Source organism: Gigantopelta aegis, chromosome 11, assembly GCF_016097555.1.
Source record: "Gigantopelta aegis isolate Gae_Host chromosome 11, Gae_host_genome, whole genome shotgun sequence".
In the NCBI taxonomy this organism is placed as follows: domain Eukaryota; kingdom Metazoa; phylum Mollusca; class Gastropoda; order Neomphalida; family Peltospiridae; genus Gigantopelta; species Gigantopelta aegis.
The window spans coordinates 2,640,658-2,662,343 of NC_054709.1; the positions used below are offsets into that span (position 1 = coordinate 2,640,658).

Genomic DNA, 21,686 nt, shown 5'->3' on the forward strand with positions numbered 1-21,686 from the left:
TGAATAACTTGGTTTTGGTTTCTTCTAACCTATCTCTGGCAAAGGTTTCATCTAGTCGTTTTCCTCAGTCCATCAAACTAGTGAGACTTTCTTCAATTTCGGTTGCAGCAGGTGCGCCTAATGACAAATTGAATAGCCTTATCGACAAGCCATTGATCAAGCTGGGGAGCAAACTTACAATCAAAGTGCAAAAGTTACCTGCGGAATAAAATAGTTTGCTGGTAATCAAGGGGCCTATTAGAAATGGATGTTAAATCGTCCACACCTCGCCAAATTTAAAGATGCTCTGTTGAAAATAACTGGCCTTCAAAGTTCATCAGAGAATCCTCAAAAGACATGCAGGCCATCTGAAATTACGAAATTGGAACAGCCGGTGCAAGCAATATTGAATGTTCTGGTCAACGAATTTATCAATCCTTTCAGCATTGACCTTGGCGTGTTAAGTGTAATCAATTAAGTGCAATGCTCTGGTCCTGTTGCTCTGTGTTTGGCACATCCAGATGGAACAAGAAGAACAACAATGAAAAGTAAGCTACAAGATATCTTCAGTGAGAACTGCCAGGTTTTCGACCCAGCCAAACTGCCAGCAAAGGAATCTGTCTCTGCTTATACTAGTGACCTGATGGCAACGTTGAGAGCTATTACGCAAATTCCATAGACGTTTGAATAATTGGCCATGCAGATATTCAACCTTCTTCCTGTTGTTGGATACCAAAGAATTGACATAGTTGCTGATACATTACAGAGGCAAGTCAATCAAGGAGACAGAAAGAAGTCACAGGGGATGTAGTGACCATTACACCATTACAGTACCAGAAACTTCAGTCATTTCCTTTCAAAAGGCTCGAACAAGGAACGACTGATTGATCTGATCATGCAGGTTTGGGGAGATAACTGTTCTCGATTAGTGGATGGTCAAACTATTTACTTCTCTAAGACTGACAACTGTTACCTGGTCACAAATGAAGCTACATCAGTTGTTGAGATCCTTTCTTCTGGTCAGGAAGAAGCCGATACAAAATATCCCTTCATGTTCAACATGCACTCACAACCATTCCTGGTCCCATCAGTATCCGATCATCATTTGGAGACACTGACATACCAATTATTCTATTGGCACTCTCATGATGCTAAATATGGCATATATCTGGATAATGGCCATGGCAACAGCAGAAAGATATATAATATATCCAGCTATGAACTGTCTGTTCCTGTCAAAAAGGCTTTGATTGGACTACACTCATTCACAGGAAATGATTATGTTCTGCCTTTTTTCGAAAAGGAAAGAAGATGTGCTTCACACTCTTACAAAAGAATACCAAGTACATTGAAGCTTTTGCTGAGCTTGGAAGTGACTGGAAAGTGGACGACAGAATACTGGGCATATTGGAAGACTATATTTGCAAGCTATATGATAGAAAGCGCACCGAGATTGTCGACACAAATATTCTGGGAACAATACAACAAAGACGGACGAATAGTTGACCTGTCTCTGCTACCACCCTGCAAGGAAAGCTTGGCCTTACACATCCAGAGAGCCAACTATGTGTGCCGCATATGGAGATTACCGTCTGTTGCAGATTTTGATGCTCCAAACCCAACGTTGTATGTTTGGACAGACGACATGTCTATTCAGTGGACAAAAACTCCATTCCCGAATGGCATTATGTCACTTCTCTGTTGTGAAGGCGAGGACTCTGATGATGCTGCGCTAGATACAGAAGAATCACAAGATGACATTATGTCACTTCTCTGTTGTGAAGGCGAGGACACTGATGATGCTGCACTAGATACAGAAGAATCACAAGATGATATACTGGACTACTCGGATGATGCTGAATATATCTAAATCAACATACTGAGCCATGAGTGATTTAACGAAAAATGAACTGTTACAAATGCCAAGTTTTGCCACTGAAACATTTGCAGCTAAAATTATACATCTTTTTTCATGTGGCTGAAACAGAACAATGTTAGGACCTCTCTGTGTTAGTCCCTTTGTGACACCTTTTTGGGGTGGTATATGGGGACTCACCTCTAAAACGTAACTGTTAATGAGGTGGGTTTTTTGTAGTTTAGCCCCCCCCCCCCCCCAAAAAAAAATTAAAAACAAATTAACCTCCCCTGGTTTTGATAGCTATATATCTGCAGTGTATCTGAGACCACTTTAGCAAATCTTTGCTTTGATTTTAATGAAAATATATGGCTACATACTTCACAGAGTGTCCAAATAACCCAATTCTGAGATGAGGGGTATACTTTAGTTTTTGATCTTAGTAGCGTTCTAAATTCAAAGATATTTCCACACTATATAAGCATGTTATTGCTGAAATATTGGCCTTGATAATAAACATAAAATTATTGACAAAGACTCCAAACTTTTATGATTATATCATTCGAAATGTGATTTTTTCCGAAAAAAATGCTGACAAAATTGAGGGGTAGGGTTTCTTTTCAAGTGTATTCGTATATACATCATGCACTGTTGATTAAATGTTTATATTCGGTGGAAAGCTATTGGATCCAGCAAATATAACTTATTTGGAGATGGAGTAAATGCCTATAAACCTTCACATTGATAGCGAAAACAAAAAGTCGTAAAATAGGCCGGGTAACATCAAAGAAAGGGGTCAAACTAGTATTTTGCCCCAGAGTTGGTGACATCTGTGTAGTGAGACCTTAGAGAGGAAACTAGCTACATGTTTCAATTAGTTCCAAGGGTTCGTTTACAAGCACCATCCCAGCACATACCACGGCCTTTGTTATACCCCCCCCCCCCCCTTTTCACCACACACACACACACACACACACACACACACACACACACACACACACACACACACACTACAGGTACCCCAACCAATAACGCCGAGCATGCTATAGTTATGTTATATAATATAAAAGTGGCGACAGCGGGTTTCCTCTCTCAGTATCTGTGTGGTCCTTAAACATGCGTCTGACTCCATATAACCGTAAAATAAAATGTGTTAAATGCGTCGTTAAATAAAACATTTTCTGTTTGGGGGTACCTGTGCCCCCACCCCGACCCCCACCCCCAATATAAAATCCTGGCTACGCCATGAAGTTATGCATAGCAGTGGCGAATCCAGAAAATCCATTTGGGGGGGGGGGGGGCAATGACATGAGGCGGAATGCCAATGGAACTTTGGAGGAGGCTTGGAGGAGATCGTAAAATATGAAAATTAATATATAATCAAATTGTTACTGTTGCAAAATTTAGGGTGCCCCGGGCCCCTGCCCCCCCCCCCTCCCCTAGATCCGCCTCTTTATAGATCTACGTACCTGAAAATAGATGTTCTAGATCGGACTCGGCACGTCCGTCAACTGTTGCAGATTCGCTACGCCCTACCACACTGATTACTAGCAAACTAACGACAAAATAAGTTATCAGCATTGCTGTTGATTAATAGTTTCCAACTAAAGAAGATCACTATCTCTTCATAGACGAATGACGTCATAATGTATATGACGTCATTAACGTTCACACTACGCTAACCTGATATGAGGCTTCTTCTTGTTTAGTGTTTTTCTGGGGGAGGGGGTGGGGTTTAAGTTGGTGTAAGAAATAGAATAAAACAGTGGTTTTAATAGACCAAATCGATTCCTATTGCCGATAATATTAACTTATACTAATTCAGGGGCGTAGCGTGATCTGGACCGGGGCGGGGGGGGGGGGGGGGGGGGAGGGGTTTTCGAATATGAACCAAGTGGACCTTTTTCTATTTTGTTTTTGCACCACCCGAGTGGACCATTTGCTTCAGCGAACCCCCCCCCCCCCCCCCCCCCGCCTACGCCCCTATAATTAAACTGAAATAAGCAGCGTATCAATACACCCAGGAAGTACAGCAATAAAGAGTGGCACCTCACATCTAATCTACCTTAAAGAAAATGGGTGTCACATTTAAGAGATTTAATTAATGTCTTTATTAGCAACAGTCATTTTTGTTGGGGGCGGGACGTAGCCCAGTGGTACAGCGCTCGCTCGATGCGCGTTAGGTTTGGGATCGATCCCCGTTGGTGGGCCCATTGGGCTATTTTTCGTCACAGACAGTGCACCACGACTGATATCAAAGGCCGTGGTATGTGCTATCCAGTCTGTGGAATGGTGCATATAAAAAATCCCTTGCTGCTAATCGGAAAGAGTAGCCCATTAAGTGGCGACAGCGGGTTTCCTCTCTCAATATCTGTGTGGTCCTTAACCATATGCCTGACGCTATATAACCGTAATTAAAATGTGTTGAGTGCGTCGTTAAATAAATAAAAATGAAAAAAACCAATTGCTCCCCTGCTCCGCCGTGCCTCAATATTTAGGCCTACTGTACACAGCTTTGTGTGTCGCTGACTATTAGTAATGTTTTTATTAGCAAGTCATTTTTGCTGAAAATTGCAGTTCCATTTTTGGGGGTACCCTGCATTAGTTTCAACCTCTGGCATATACTGCATAAAAACTGTATAACAAATAAAAGTGTATTTATTTATTGTTAATGGATACAAGTATTTGCACAAATAATCAATGTCACATATTACTACCAATCACAGCCACATCTGTTTTTAACTCCGTAAATATTTGACGGTACACCTCGAACTTTGACAGGGAACTCTCTTCATGCAACCCGGAGACGGTTTATCGTGAAACGAGTGGTTGCCAGATGTAGGTAACAAGCGAGCGTGTGTTATTCTCAAGTGACCCCATGACCACGATGGATGACATCTGACATTGATTATTTGTGCAAATACTAGTATCCATTAACAATAAATAAATACACTTTACCAGTGGTTGAAGCTAATGCAGGGTACCCCCAAAAATGGAACTGTAATTTTCAGCAAAAATTGCGTTGTAATAAAAACATTACTAATAGTCAGTGACACACAAAGCTGTGTACAGTAGGCCTAAATATTGAGGCACGACGGAGCAGGGGAGCGGCCCCCACCCCCACCCCTCAATCACCCACCCCATAATGCTGAATAAAAAATATTCAAAACTGGTATATCAAAGGCCGTGGTATGTGCTATCCTCTGTGGGATGATGCATATAAAAAGATACCTGGCTGTCCAGGACAGTGGGTTAGTTGTTAGTTGTTAATTGTTAGTGAGAGAGAAGAGGGTGTAGTGGCCTTACACCTACCCATTACCCCTGCGCGTGCTGTAACCTCACCGTGGTGCAGGGGTGTAATATGCTCTTTGAAAATGGCCAATACAGCACAAATGACCTTGTTTTCTTCGAGATACAATTGAAATTTTGAGTAAAAGTCAGTATCTATCTATGATATTTGTATTTTTGCACAGTTCTTTACACTGCTTTTATTTAAATCTTGAATTTTTATATTGGTGTTGACCATCACTTTATTTGTTTGCATTACCATAGTTTGACAGCCAATAGCCGATGTATTTTTCGTGCTGGGGTGTCGTTAAACATTCATTCATTCTACACCTACCCATTGAGCCCTTACGAACTCGCTCTGGGCTGGAGCCGGTACCGGGCTGCGAACACTATACCTACCAGCCTGGCTTCACCACGACACCACCGAGGCCGGCGTTTCCTCTCTAGGTTGGACTATACCAATTCAAATCCCATAGGCGACCATGTTAACGTTTGCGTTTAAAAACACTATATGCAATATATCAACCAAATTGTGACCCATAAATATCAGTACTACAACCCCTACCTCAAAGTATTAACTGCAGAAAATGGTACCTTTCATGGCTCATTTTCGGTATAACCAGATGTTTCTGCAACACCCCTAGTTTCGCACAAAATTTTAGTACTTTTTTTTACAGGTACCCCATACATGTTCCAAGCACAAGGCTACTTGACACGGTGGTACTACATCAAATAAAATTGCATACATTTTTAGCCCAGATGAAACTAATTTTTTTTACAACCAACACACTCACATTTATAACCAATCACAGGACTTGTGGTGTTAACTTCTCTATCAAAAGTTCGGTACACCTCGAACTTCGACCCAGCCGGAAATTAATTGGTATAGTGCAACCTATACTGATAACATACATGTTTCAAAAGGTGGTGAATCATGTGTTTTTATGACAACCAGGATCTGGTGTCTTCTGACATAAACTGACAACCTCACTGAAACTGTTGTTTCTACAGTGCAACCTAATTTAATGTACACCTCACAAAACACATGTATTTTGTACAGTTTTGTACAAATGCATATGTCATATTTGAAAAAAATAATTTTTTTAAAATAATACTCCTGAAGATATTATTGTCAGATGTGTGTGTGTGCTCAGCTATATATGTAGAGACAGCATGGCTATTCAGAGTACCTCAACTCCTTAAACTTATTCCATTGAAACACATGTACTTGACTGACCCCTAGATTATGAAGACCTCAATAGGCACATCAAAGAAATATCAGTATTAAAAAAATACAATGTCTGAGGAAGGAAAAACCAACATGACTGCATCTGTATGAAGTAATGACTTAATGTCCTGCACATCACTGTTGGAAAGAAAAATCCTGTATGCTGAGTGTGGGCATCTTCAAGTTACCATGTGCGGGAATTTCAAATCCATCAGCTATGCAGATTTTCAAATTGGACCATCAAAACCATTGGCAGCCACCAATATTCCTGACTATATTTTATGTATACCCTACTGTAGTTGGAGGTTTTAAAAATTTGTTATATCTGGAATTATCATGCAGCTTTCGCATATTTATTTTTGATTCATTACTAAAAAAACCTGTTTTTAAGTGACATAATTACCCGAACATCTATTTTATTGCATTATTTTCTAATCCAATCAATACAATATGTATTGGATGTATTCCTACAATCTGTAATCCAGCATATCATTTAGCTATTAACATTGGATAATACAGCATTAACAATAAAATAAATCATCAAATTACACCAAGGTAGATAATCAAATCTGGAAAAAATTGGTTCCAATCTAGTATACACTTAAAATACACTTCATGGGAGCAAACTAAGTGATTATTTTTAAAAAAGAGTTGATCTGGAGACCTAAAGATATGTTTAACAAGCTTATGTTATGTATAAATGAGAACAGAAGGCACAATAGTGACAAAAAATTTAATTATGGCTTTGGTAAAAAAATTCTTCAAAGTAAAAAAATGTTTCCCCTAAAACTACAAATTTGTCTAAAATATGACTTAGCACCCTATAAATATGCCAAAAGGACAATAAAAATCAGGTCTTTAAAAAGTTAAGCTAACAGAAGTACACACATGAAACATTAACTATGTTTATAGAAGTTAAAGACATATCCCAATATTGGCACATGTTATTTTTAATATAAAAATAAATTGCTATTAAAATCTAAGTTCAGACTGCCTAGATATATTAACATATTTAAGAGCAGTTGTATATGGCAAGTCAAACACCATGTAAATAAGAACATTCAAATCTGTATAGTATGAATTATAGGCCAAAACCAACTTTTCCTCAGTGCTAATTTTTGTTCAAACTCCATTCAGAGCTATGTACAGTAATTATTGTCAAGGTCAAGGTCATTGTGAACTTGCATGGCCGAGTGACGGCTAATTAATCAAATAGTGTAGTTTAATTTAATTAAATCACAAAAATCATAATCTTTTTTATTATGCACTGAATATGTGCTATAGGTTGGACTATACCAATTCAAATCCCATAGGCGACCATGTTAACGTTTGCGTTTAAAAACACTATATGCAATATATCAACCAAATTGTGACCCATAAATATCAGTACTACAACCCCTACCTCAAAGTATTAACTGCAGAAAATGGTACCTTTCATGGCTCATTTTCGGTATAACCAGATGTTTCTGCAACACCCCTAGTTTCGCACAAAATTTTAGTACTTTTTTTTACAGGTACCCCATACATGTTCCAAGCACAAGGCTACTTGACACGGTGGTACTACATCAAATAAAATTGCATACATTTTTAGCCCAGATGAAACTAATTTTTTTTACAACCAACACACTCACATTTATAACCAATCACAGGACTTGTGGTGTTAACTTCTCTATCAAAAGTTCGGTACACCTCGAACTTCGACCCAGCCGGAAATTAATTGGTATAGTGCAACCTCTAAGCCTACATGCATGTGGTTTTTACATAGTCCGAGTACTCTGACTGTAAGAGAGCTAGATGGACATTTGGACAGTTATCAACGCTCTCTTACCGTCAGAGACCAACCTATATAAATTCTGCGCAATCGCTGCCTTCCAAACGGTAGTGAAGGATCGCCACTCCAATACAACAACTAGCCTATGTTTAACGTTAAATACCTTTACATCATTTTCCAGTTCCTTGATAACAAATATTTTACATATTAATCACTAATACACACACTACAGGAAAAAACCTGTGCCCAATCATTTTGTTGTTGATATATTATATTAATTATATAATAAGGCAAAAAGTAAAGGTTCTGTATAGGGGAGGGTATAGGTCTGGTATACACTTAAATAATACATTTCACATGACTAGGTAAGAAGAAATTTCAAAGGGGAAGATATAGGTCTGGTATACACTCAAATAACACATTGCACACGACCAAATATGAAGAAATTTCAAAGGGGAGGGTATAGGTCTGGTATACACGCAAATAACACATTGCACACGACCAAATATGAAGAAATTTCAAAGGGGAAGATATAGGTCTGGTATACACTCAAATAACACATTGCACACGACCAAATATGAAGAAATTTCAAAGGGGAAGATATAGGTCTGGTATACACTCAAATAACACATTGCACACGACCAAATATGAAGAAATTTCAAAGGGGAGGGTATAGGTCTGGTATACACTCAAATAACACATTGCACACGACCAAATATGAAGAACGTTCGTTCATGAAGCCACAGTCTAGTTAGACATGTCATAAGGGTAAAATGTACATTTCAGATTACTCAGGCGAGTGTGAAGAGAGGGCGAGGAGTTATGACTGTGTGCTCTCGTATTAACGCCTCTCGAATAGACCATATCCATATTTTAAGAAACAAATACCAAAACAAATAAAATAAATACAATAATCATAATAATCATAATCATAATCAAAATCATAATAATCATAATCATAATCATAATAATCATAATCATAATAATCATAATCATCATAATCATAATCATAATCATAATAACTAATCATAATCATAATAATAATCATAATCATAATCATAATCATAATCAATCATATCAAATCATATTTCATCAAATTAATCATAATCATAATCATAACTTAAAAAATCATAATAACCCAGTCATTTCCTAACAAAATATCATAACCCATATTAATCATAATCATAATTATCTGTGTAACTTCAAAAACTGCATTAACCCAGTCATTTCCTCACACAATATCAATTATTTCATCAAATTATCTGTGTAACTTCAAAAACTGCATTAACCCAGTCATTTCCTCACACAATATCAATTATTTCATCAAATTATCTGTGTAACTTCAAAAACTGCATTAACCCAGTCATTTCCTCACACAATATCAATTATTTCATAAAATTATAATCATAATAACTTCAAAAATATTAACCCAGTCATAATCATAATCATAATATAAATTATTTCATCATATTATCTGTAAACTTAAAAACTGCATTAACCCAGTCATTTCCTAATCATAATATCATAATCATAATCATAATTATCTGAGTAACTTCAAAAACTGCATTAACCCAGTCATTTCCTCACACAATATCAATTATTTCATCAAATTATCTGTGTAACTTCAAAAACTGCATTAACCCAGTCATTTCCTCACACAATATCAATTATTTCATCAAATTATCTGTGTAACTTCAAAAACTGCATTAACCCAGTCATTTCCTCACACAATATCAATTATTTCATCAAATTATCTGTGTAACTTCAAAAACTGCATTAACCCAGTCATTTCCTCACAAAATATCAATTATTTCATCAAATTATCTGTGTAACTTCAAAAACTGCATTAACCCAGTCATTTCCTCACAAAATATCAATTATTTCATCAAATTATCTGTGTAATCATAAACTCATAATAAGTCATTTCCTCACATAATATCAATCATAATCATCAAATTATCTGTGTAACTTGATAATGCATTAATAAGTCATTTCCTCATCATAATATCAATTATTTCATCAAATAATCTGTAAACTTAAAAATGCATTAACCCATCATTTCCTCATAAATCAATATTATCATAATCATAATCATAATCATAATCATCATAATCATAATCATCAAATTATCTGTAATAATTCAAAAATAATCATTAACCCAGTCATTTCCTAACATAATATCAATTATTTCATCAAAATATCTGTGTAACTCATCAAAAACATAATAACCAGTCATTTCCTCATACAATATCATAATCATTCATCAAATTATCTAAAACTTCAAATCATAATTATACCCAGTCATTTCCTAATAATCATCATATCAATTATCATAATCAAATCATCTGTCATAATAATCATCATAATCATTAACCCATAATTTAATCATCATATCAATTATCATCAAATTATAATAACTTCAAAAACTGCATTATCCAGTCATTTCCTCACACAATATCAATTATTCATAATCATCATAATCATCATAATCATAATCATAATCATAATAATCATAATAATCATAATCATAATCATAATAAAACATAACATAACATAACATAAGAAGCATTCTGAGAGTACTACTGCTAAAGCATGTCCCCTACCAACCAACCAACCAACTAAACCACGCACCCACCCTCCCAAAACACAAACAAAAACAAAACAAACAACTAAAAAACAAAGCCCCCCAAAACAAAACAAAAAACCCAATTTAAAGGCGCTCTGTCACGGATGGTTGACATAATTAATGACCTAACAAAGTATTATCTGAAAATATATACATTTGATTTGTCGCTAAAAGTACTTTATTTAACTATCTACATAACTACCATAACCCACTTATTACTAGTATTTTGTAAAAATAATTGAATTATGTAAAAAAATAACGGTTATTTGCAGCGAACAGGTGTGACGTTTATTTTTGTAGTCACGTGGCTGGCAACCCCCGAATAACTGCAGTGTGAAAACGATTTACCAAGCTTGTGTAACTAGAACGCTTGACCGTCCTCTGCGACGTAGGGTAAATAGAAAAAAAACACAATGAAAATAAGTGAATAAAAATTAATAAAAACATGTACTGAATGATAATAAGCTTATATATTAATTTATTTTATTAACAGAAGCATGTTAAACGTCGACAATCCTGACTAGTTAGGCCTTTGCATCTATAGGTAAATTTATCATTAGTCTACGCAAAAAACATCTAGATCACAAACACCTTCATTTTCGACCTTATTAAATTCATTAATATACAAAATATGCCATAACAGCTGACTTGGAATAGGAATTGTTACATTTTTAAAGAATACTCTGAACTAGACGGTGTTTGTATACGATGTGACTATATATACGACGGCCGTGTATATAGCCACCGCGACCGAGGGCTGGCTATATTCACAGCAAAAATGTATATAGGCGGTAAATAAGTACTCGACTGATCCATATTACCGAACCATCTGGAACAGGAGGAATACATACTAAGTACTGTACGAAGAGTACGTTTTCTGAACGGGGGGGAGGGGGGGGGGGGGAGTATATGAATCTAGCGGACCCTTTTGTGAACGGTTTCCATAGACATGCATAGCGTAATATTGCCCCTAGAGTACTAACAAAAAGTTAATAATAAAAAAAATTAAAAATAAAATAATAATAATAATAATAATAATAATAATAACAACAACAACAACAACAACAACAACAACAACAACAACAACAACAACAACAACAACAACAACAACAACAACAACAATAAAAAAAATAAATAAATAAATAAAAATTACAAATTATCAGCTGCTGAGGTAAAATATTTGAAAGAGAAACTAACTGTGGACAGTACACATACTATCAACAGGGCTTGAAGTTAATAATTTTAAACCGATTGCAATTTTTTACGTACATTTTTTTTAAAGTTAATTTTACCGCAAATAAATATACTGTATGACTAAAAGGTTATTTTGCTGTATTTAGTCATATTTCAAATGCGCAAAATTGCAAGGGGCAATAAACTCAAAATACATATGTTTTATACCAGTAACGCTGAAACGGCTCCCGGGTTCCTGTCTAAATTATGTAATGTTTCTGTAACAACCGCACCCACCCACCCACCCCACCGCGATGTGACTTTACCAACATGATAATACATGCAATAATAATAATAATAATACAGTTGTTGTTGTTATTATTATTATTATTATTATTATTATTATCCTACTACTACCTTTTTGGGGTGGTTTTGGGGCGGTGTTTTATCTAGGGGGGGGGGGGGGGGGTGGCTATACAAATGCAAGATTAACGTACTTGCACACACGCACAAATAGCAGGCTGAACTTGTCCCTGCACGTAGGACTGGATTCAACTGGGTTAAGTAATAATTAGCCAACCTTTGGATGGCAAAACATGCAACAGTAGGTCCCTATACTCTGTGTTTTTTACGCTATACATTAACCCGAATGACCACTTTGCAAATTAGTCAAAATAATTTGCAAACGTTTAACGAAAAACATGTTATCCGTTTTTGAACCAAGCACTATAGCGTTGTAACTGTCTAGACTATCCCTGCTAAATTCCATGTACACGCGCCTGATAATAATAATAATAATAATAATAATAATAATAACAATCACTGGTGAGTTCATGTTCCGACTGTTTATTATTTTATTTCAGCGTATTCAGTTATTTTCGTCATGAAATAATATATTTTTTATTATTTGCCATGTATATATAGCCGGCCCTCATTTGCCAAGTCTCTATACACGGCGGTCGTTTATATAAAATTCAAAAATACATTATACGGTTGTCGTATATATAGCCTCATCACTACGAGTCTGTTTTGCCGTATTTTTATGACTTTTCACAAGAAGACTTACAGATTTTAAAAAAGAAGCGTGTCATGGAATTCCCTTGATCGTAGTTCAATTAAAATGTTTTGGATCATACAATAACTAGGTTTGGTATTCCAAATGAATGTAATTTCCATTTATAATCCATATTTAGAGAAATAAGGCCCACTAAATCCGTGATTGAGCGCCTTTAAGAGCCATAACTCTTATAATTGTTTTCATTTCAACTTATTCCCGTGCTTATATTCAATTAAGGGTGAAGCACATTGTCCTGGGCACCAACCCCAGCTATCCGAGCTGTCTGCCCAGGACAGTGGGTTAGTTGTTAGTGGTTAGTGAGAGAGAACAGGGTGTAGTGGTCTTACATCTACCCACTGAGTTGTTGAAACACCCTCTGGGTTGGAGTCGGTACAAAGCTACCTACCCTGTATGTCCGATGGCTTAACAACGACACCATCGAGGCCGGTAACTCTATGAAACATGGCAGAGCCATATTAGACAGAGTTATAGCCCTTGACAAATTTCCATGAAAATCGAACTTGTTCTGGAAGTCTACATAACAAAGCTATGTACAAATTTTCAGCTCCGTATTTTGAGGCATTGTCAAAAAAAAGTCCACAAAATACTATGTGGTGCAGACAGACAGACAGACAGAGAGACGGACAGAAGGACGGAGATATAACATATAGTCCGTTCCGGTTGGAAGATTGGGGAAATAAAAATTGCAGGCGATCTCCCAAGGCGAATACATCCATTATTTGTGTGATTAATAAAAAAAAAGTCTACATAATAATTGGAACGACAAAACCATAATATGTGATCAAAGACGTATCTCTGCACAATGTAGAATCTCCGCGAATCTCTATCTAATGACTCGTCTATAGGACAGCCACTCCCAAAGGGAATCCTTTACTGAAGATTATATCCCTTTTGCACGGCCAAAAAGAGGACTGCCACTCCCAGACCAGTTTACGAAGTCAAAACTAGCCCCGGACAGAGTTCATTAGAATACGTACAGTTATGATGGAATGCAATCGTGAATCACTGTCATAACAGTGGTGATATCAGAAGGCCATGTCCTGCCCCACCGGTAGGACCCGTTGTGACTACTGCCAACACGGTAGTCAAGTCCGTTACTTCGTCTATAGAGGATAAAACAAAATGTGCAAGACATTAACTCAAGAGATAATAAAGTATGCAGTAAAGTTCAAAATATGAAATAGCATCAGGCATCGTAATGTCTACCATGGAAATCAACTATCATTTCTACTGAGTATACGTCTCTAGTATTACATTAATCATGTATTTACCCTTTGTCAGTCAATAAAAACAACAACTGTATAATGTAATTATTTATTTCCAAAGAACGTGGTTTCAAAGTACAAAATGAAATCTTTATGCAAAGCAATTTGTAATAAATGACTGACTCACTCTCTCTCTCTCTCTCTCTCTCTCTCTCTCTCTCTCTCTCTCTCTCTCTCTCTCTCTCTCTCTCTCTCTCTCTCTCATTCTTTCTCTCTCTCATTCTTTCTCTCTCATTCTCTTTCTCTCTCTCTCTCTGAATGTCTCTCCTCTCCTTTTCTCTTTACCCATATATACATAAACAAAACACAGAGGTACATTTTTATAAATGGAAATCGCAATAGTAATACACAGGAATGGATCTTTAAACAATTAAACGATCCTAAAAGCGAGTGTAATCTTGACGAACATATCTGGGAATGGCAGATTCTAAGAATATTGGCACTGTTACTTAAAGACTTTATAGGTGCATCGTCAATATGCCTTAATTCAGTCGCGGATCCAGAGGGGTGGGGGTCGAACGGGTGCAGAAAAAAACGTTTCTTCCCGACTTTATTTTAAAGTGTATTCACCGTTATGATACAACTTCCATTTAAGTAGTTGCATGAAGAATCCACTTCCCTGCATAACATTCCGAACCCACGCCTATAATTCCTTTAACAGTCCCTAGAGCCAAGCAGACCATCAGTTAGCTTTACTTCTGAAACTTGTAACCAGTACCGGATCCAAGACATCTGGAAAAGAGGGGGTGGGGGGTGGGGGGTGGGGGGGCGTCGTTCTTGCAAAGTTCTGCCTTTGTTGTAGTTCTCACTGTTTTTTCATTAAACATTTCAATAACATAATGAGGTTCCCACCCTTCCTCGAATCCAACAGTGCTGTTGAAACATTCGTTCTGTTTGTTCCAAACCTGTGATCGAAACAACTGTCAGCACCAGCTACAATGTTTTCGGTTGGTTTTGCCGTAAGAAGAAAACTAAGTCAAGACGTTTTAAACACTGGCAACTCGACGTAGAACCGCAAAACTGCGTAAGCGTTGTAACGAATTGGTGAGGAATCCAAATCACGAGGCCATGAACATGATGTAGATACATTAAGAGAATGTGAATGCTGACATATGGACTCTTCCATCTCACCAAAAGGCACTACAAGGATGACACTTCCTATGCGAATGAACAATGGTACCGCTGTCTCTCGTGTCCATTACGCGTGTCCTGTTTATCACAGAATTTACTTATCACAAGGTTCCACGCCAAGAGTGTCTCGTCTTCAAAACTGCATTGCGCATAATTATAACCATGACCGTCACGTGGTGCCTTGCAAAACGACATCATGATGTTGAAAATCTTTTGTGTCTCACTACATATACCTCAACATACCCCGTCATTCACAACTGCTCCGACCCTCCAACGCTGGTGTTGAAATTCAGAAATGTTGTCAACCTGAAGCTTGAATACGCACCTACCCAGCCACCCCAACCCCAGCTCCAACCCTGCAGCGGCCTCTACTGGTGTTGAAATTCAGAAATGCTGTCAACCTGAAGCTTGAACACGCACCCCAATCCCCCAACCCCCGCTCTGACCCTGCAGCGGCCTCTGCTGGTCACCTTGTGTTGAAATTTAAAAATGTTTTGGAATGGTTTTAAAATGTTTTAAAATGGAATGACGGGAACAGACGACATGGTCACACGAGACTGACGTCTGCTAAACTGTCCTCTCCTGACGTCTGGCGGTCTGCGCGCATTCCCTTCCTGATGACGTAGACGACGGCAATCACGCCGACCGCTGCGAAGCACATGGCCACAATGATGAACAGAACAGCAATGGCGTCCATTTCTGAAACAACAAATAATTTATTTATCTTCAACAAGAATTCTGAGAGTGCTCCTAAAGCAATACAAATCTTATCTTCTAGTTACAAAGGTCATAACTCAAAATGCCTACAATACTTTTTTAAAGCACATTTTGAGAAATTTGGATTAGACTATCTGTGAAAATGGGTAAATCGCCATGAAAGTGAAACTTGATCTTTGACAGTACAGTCATGTTAAAGCTAGACACAAAATGTCATCTCAATATATTGAGGCATTGCAAAAATATGTTCGGAAAACAAACGTTCATATATAATATCCCACGTTCAAAGGCCATAACTCTTTGAAAATGGTAAATTGCCATTGTCAAACATGACCTATAGCAGAACATGATAAAGCTATACAACGTATACAAGGCATTGCAACGTTACAGTAAAGCTGTATCCTAACCGGCCGCGAGCGACGAGAGCGACGAGAGCGATTATTTTAGAAATCATTGATTTCAATTGCCGTATCCTAACCGCACGCGTGCGACGCGACATATAACCCTCCCCCCCCCCCCCCCCCAACCCCAGCTCCAACCCTGCCGTTGATATACTAGTCATTGTGCAGTGATTGGGAATGGCTCCACTAAAGTCCGAACCACAACTACGATAAATTACTCTCCTGTCTAATTATCTTTAGTTTTTCTCCACTTTTTGTCCAAACCTAAATCGTGAAAAAAAAAAAAAAATTACCTTGACATGGATTCCACATATTAGACTGAAACCATATCACTTACATTGACTTTGTAAATATCTTGTATGACAAAACACATGCAATTTTTCACCGTCTGACATTTTGCTTTTTCTGTGGAATACTCTTCAAGAGGGGTGGAAGCCTCCTACGTATGTGACGTAATTAATCTGACGTCATGATGAGCGCGTTATACCTTAACTCCACATTTTTCCATTTAGCATCTAGGGATCTTTTATATGCACCATCCCACTGACAGGATAGCACATACCACGGCCTTTGATATACCAGTCGTGATGCAATGTCTAGAACGAGAAATAACCCACATGGGCTCATCGGCGGGGATCGATCCTAAACTGACCGCGCATCAAACGAGCGTTTTAGCAGTGGGCTACGTCCCTTCCATCGATTTCAACAACAAACAGTTAAAAGTCTCAGAATATCCAGCACTATTTTACAATTATATGTAGTTGACTACCCTACCCCAATGTCTCTCCCATAGTCAGTACAAGAAAATACATTACCTTCCTGAATCTCACAACCGATAAGGTATTTTGTTCCAAAATAACGTCACTGTGACGTCATCATAAGATACGACAAGATAAACTTTTAAAACATATACAATTTTTACATATGCAGCTGAATGCAAAACATGAATTCTGTTTACAATATATATTTATACACTGTACAAGCATGGCACAGACAAACATGATACTAAACTAATGGTATAATGGTAATAGTAACTAATTATTGGTTAAGACATCTATAGTCATAAACAAGGTTAAACACGTAGCCCAGTGGTAAAAGTAAGTTTGTTCTATTTAACGACGCCACTAGAGCGCACTGATTTTTTTATCTTATCATCGGCTATTGGACGTCAAACATATGGTCATTCTGACACTGGTTTTATAGAGGAAACCTGCTGTCGCCACATAGGCTACTCTTTTACGACAGGCAGCAAGGGATCTTTTATTTGCGCTTCCCATAGGCAGGATAGCACAAACCATGGCCTTTGTTGAACCAGTTATGGACCACTGGTCGGTGCAAGTGGTTTACACCTACCCATTGAGCCTTGTGGAGCACTCACTCGGGGTTTGGAGTCAGTATCTGGATTAAAAAACCCCATGCCTCGACTGGGATCCGAACCCAGTACCTACCAGCCTGAAGACCGATGGCCTAAGCACGACGTCACCGAGGTCGGTCTAGCTCAGTGGTAATGTGCTCGCTTGAAGCGCGGTCGGTCTACGATTGACCCCACCCCCCCCCCCCCCCCCACCCAGTGGGCCAACTGGGTTATTTCATATTCCAGCCAGTGCACTACGACTGGTATATTAATGACCATGGTATGTGCTATCTGTCTGTGGGATGGTGCATATAAAAATGCCTTGCTCTAATGAAAACAATTAGCGGGTTTCTTCTCTAAGACTATATGTCAGAATTATCAATCGTTTGACATCCAATAACTGATGATTATTAATAAATCAATGTGCTCTAGTAGTGTCGTTAAACAAATAATGTCCGGATGCATCCTTAAACAAAAATCCCTTTCTTTTCCTTTCTCATGACTGATTAATTAAAATATGTTTAACCCATCTGTATACGGGCGAGACGTAACCCAGTGGTAAAGCGCTGGCTTGATGCGCGATCGGTTTGGGGTCGATCCCCGTCGGTGGGCCCATTGGGCCACTTCTCGTTCCAGCCAGTGCACCACGCCTAGCATATCAAAGGTCGTGGTATGTACTACCCTGTCTGTGGGATGGTGCATATAAAAGATCCCTTGCTGCTAATCGAAAAGAGTAGCCCTTGAAGTGGCGACAGCGTGTTTCCTCTCTCAATATCAGTCTGGTCCTTAACTATATGTCTGACGTCATATGACCGTAAATAAAAAGTGATAAGTGCGTCGTTAAATAAAATATTTCCTTCCTTACTTCGATTTAATTATTTATTACCGTAAGCATTTGCTTCTTTGTGCAAACATGTACGTGAAAATCGATCGTGACAAAAGTATGGCTTGGTATGGGGACATTACATCTGCGTCTGACCAGTGCGTAGTGCACATATTTTATGGCAACCAGGTTATATCGACCCAGTGTAATAAAAGATGTATGTTACAACTGGTCCTCGCTCGTTAGATGAGTTTTGAAAGAACCACTCCCGTTGCATGTATTGCTCTGTATTGCTCACTGCAAATCGCCCGCTACATATACATAATTATTTTGCGACGATTGTCGAACAGGCACGTCGTCGCAAAAGGTCAAGATAATTTGCTGGGAACACGCAGACATGTTTAGTACGAAACAAGCCGTACAACTAAAAGGCTGTACTTAGCAGGGGCGGACCATTTACATATAAACTATGATAAAAAATGGCAAATTGCACCAAATGTAGAAAAATAGACCTGGACCCCCCGGCTTGTAGCTTTGGGGGTCAGGTCCGCAAACCAGGTTTATATATTGTGAATACACATCACCTAAGCCATATACACTAATCACAGTAAAGAAAACAAAAATACAAACATGCACTAATTAAAATGTATATTATTTTGAAACAAGCACTGACACTTATATGTATATCTTTATTGGCCACATTCAAGGAGAACCTGTTTTATTGTAAATAGGGAGGTCTTTTCTGAAATAAATGGGGCACCCGGCATGTTCGGGACCTGCCTGAAATTTAAAAAAAAAAAAAAAAAAAAAAAAAAATAGCAGGGGCGGACCCAGGATATATGGGGGGGTCGTTTTTCTTTCTTCTTTTTTCTATTTTTTTTTTTTTTTTTTTTTTTTTTTTTTTTTTTTTTTTTTTTGGGGGGGGGGGGAGTACTACTGGGGGAAAGAGAACATGGACTAACTCGTCAAAAGGCCATCCAAATGAAAAAATAATTAAAACGAAAAGAAAAGCGCTCGGCTTTAATATTTATAGGGGCAATGGCCCCCTTGTGAGTAGGTTTTAAAAGGAGTGGTTGCGCTGCCGAAAAGAAAAACAAAACCATAAGACAGTAATCTGCAATTTAATTTAGGGGAAGGGACATAATTAATTGAAGCAGATTCTAAAGAGGGTTCCATTCTTCAGAAGGGTGACAAACACCTATCCCCACACACACACCATCACCCCGCCCCTCACCCCACACACACACCATCACCCCGCCCCTCACCCCACACACCCCACCTCACACACCCCACCCCACACACACACACACATCCGGCTACAGCCGTGGTACAAAGAGGGTTGAAGAAGGTTCTTGGCTGTATTACAGTAGGAATGGGAATACTCCAGGTTCAAGCTAGATAGATAACGTCGCTAACCAGAACAGAGTTCAGGAGGCCGAGCGCTCGCGAACTATTTAACTGGTGCCATTGTCATATTCATCTAGCCTCAGTCTATTTTAATTTTAATGTTTTATTTAACGACGCACTCTACACATTTTATTTACGGTTATGTGGCGTCGGACATATGGTTAAGGACCACACAGATATTGAGAGAGGAAACCCGCAGTCGCCACTTCATGGACTACTCTTTTCGATTAGTAGCAAGGGATCTTTTATATGCGCCATCTCACAGACAGGATAGTACATACCACGGCCTTTGTTACACTAGTTGTGGAGCCTTGGCTAGAGCGAGAAACAGTCCAATGGTCCCACCGACGGGAATCGATCCTAGATCGATCGCGCATCAGGCGAGCGCTGTACCACTGAGCTACGTCCTGCCCCTCCTACTCTAACCGGAGTCTAGCAATAAATTCATCGTACACCAGTACACCGATACAAGTATATGTTAAACAATGAAGTTAATATTATCACAGCGAGTTGCAGGATCGATCCTGTCCCAATCAGTGTCCCATCACGGCCGTACAGCAAATGTCGTGGTATCTACAGCCCTGTATATTAGAAAATGCATATAAAATCCCTTCCTGCTCTATCTATAATAGTCTGTGTGGCGACAACATCATGTCTCCCCCTCCCTCCCTCCCTCCCCCTCTATATCTCTGTCTCTCTCCCCCTCCCTCGCTCTCCCTCTCCGTTTGTTTGTCTCTTTATCTCCCTCCCTCCCTCGCTCTCTCCCTCCCTCCCTCTCTCTCTCTCTCTCTCTCTCTCTCTCTCTCTGTCTCTCTCCCTCGCTCTTTCCCCATCTCTCCCTCCCTCGCTCTCTCTCTCTGTCTCTCCCTCTCTCTCTCTCTCTCTCTCTCTCTCTCTCTCTCTCTCTCTCTCTCTCTCTCTCTATTTCTCTCCCCTTTCCTATCTATTTCTCTCCCCTTTCCTATCTATTTCTCTATCCTTTCCTCTCTGTTTCTCTATATATTTCTCTATCCCTCAATATTTCTCTCTCTCTATTTCTCCGTCTGTCTGTATCTCTCTCTCTCTCTCTCTCTCTCTCTCTCTCTCTCTCTCTCTCTCTCTCTCTCTCTCTCTCTCTCTCTCTCTCTCTGTCTTTTAGTCTGTCTGCCCACCCCCCGTGTCGAATAGGTATTTCCACTCAGTGTTTACAAAGGAGGAGGATGCACACCCCCAACGTTCCATTGGATCCGCACTAGATTTTATCTACAAAGCCCGAACAACAGTTAACAAAGGTGGACAGTGTATTTTAATAGAGCGACTGTTCCTTTAATGTTCAAGGCCCGATTTTGCCAGCTGATCCAAATGACAGATCATTCAGATGGAAAGAATAACAGCATGGTTTTAAATGACGACAGTTATCGCGCAAACTCTGATATTAATGATAAAGACAATTTGAACGCACATACCTTTGTAGTAACCCAGATCTTGGACTTGTACCACCTTAACAAACGGCTCGGCAGTGACGCCAAACCTGTCTTTGTATACACACGCCAACAGCCGGGGGGGGGGGGGGGGGGGGGGGGGGGGGGGACCTTTGAACTTTGACCCATC

The 21,686-nt window shown here is 38.8% G+C and overlaps 1 protein-coding gene and 1 long non-coding RNA gene across 3 annotated transcripts in view; both read right to left on the reverse strand.

Moving 5' to 3' along the window:
* Nucleotides 1-3,448, reverse strand: part of LOC121385448 — a 28,522-nt gene extending 25,074 nt beyond the window's left edge. For both annotated transcript variants that reach the window (XM_041516134.1, XM_041516135.1), the window contains exon 1: nt 3,304-3,448. In XM_041516134.1, the coding sequence (XP_041372068.1) occupies nt 3,304-3,415 (112 nt within the window). In that variant the 5' untranslated portion in view covers nt 3,416-3,448. The remainder of the gene's footprint in view (nt 1-3,303) is intronic.
* A 10,850-nt stretch (nt 3,449-14,298) lies between these two features.
* LOC121385394 lies at nt 14,299-17,556 on the reverse strand. Its single transcript, XR_005959535.1, has 2 exons — nt 17,328-17,556; nt 14,299-16,093 (listed from the first exon to the last, which is right to left on the reverse strand). It is a non-coding gene; the product is annotated as an uncharacterized LOC121385394 (long non-coding RNA).
* Between the last annotated feature and the right edge of the window lie 4,130 nt (nt 17,557-21,686).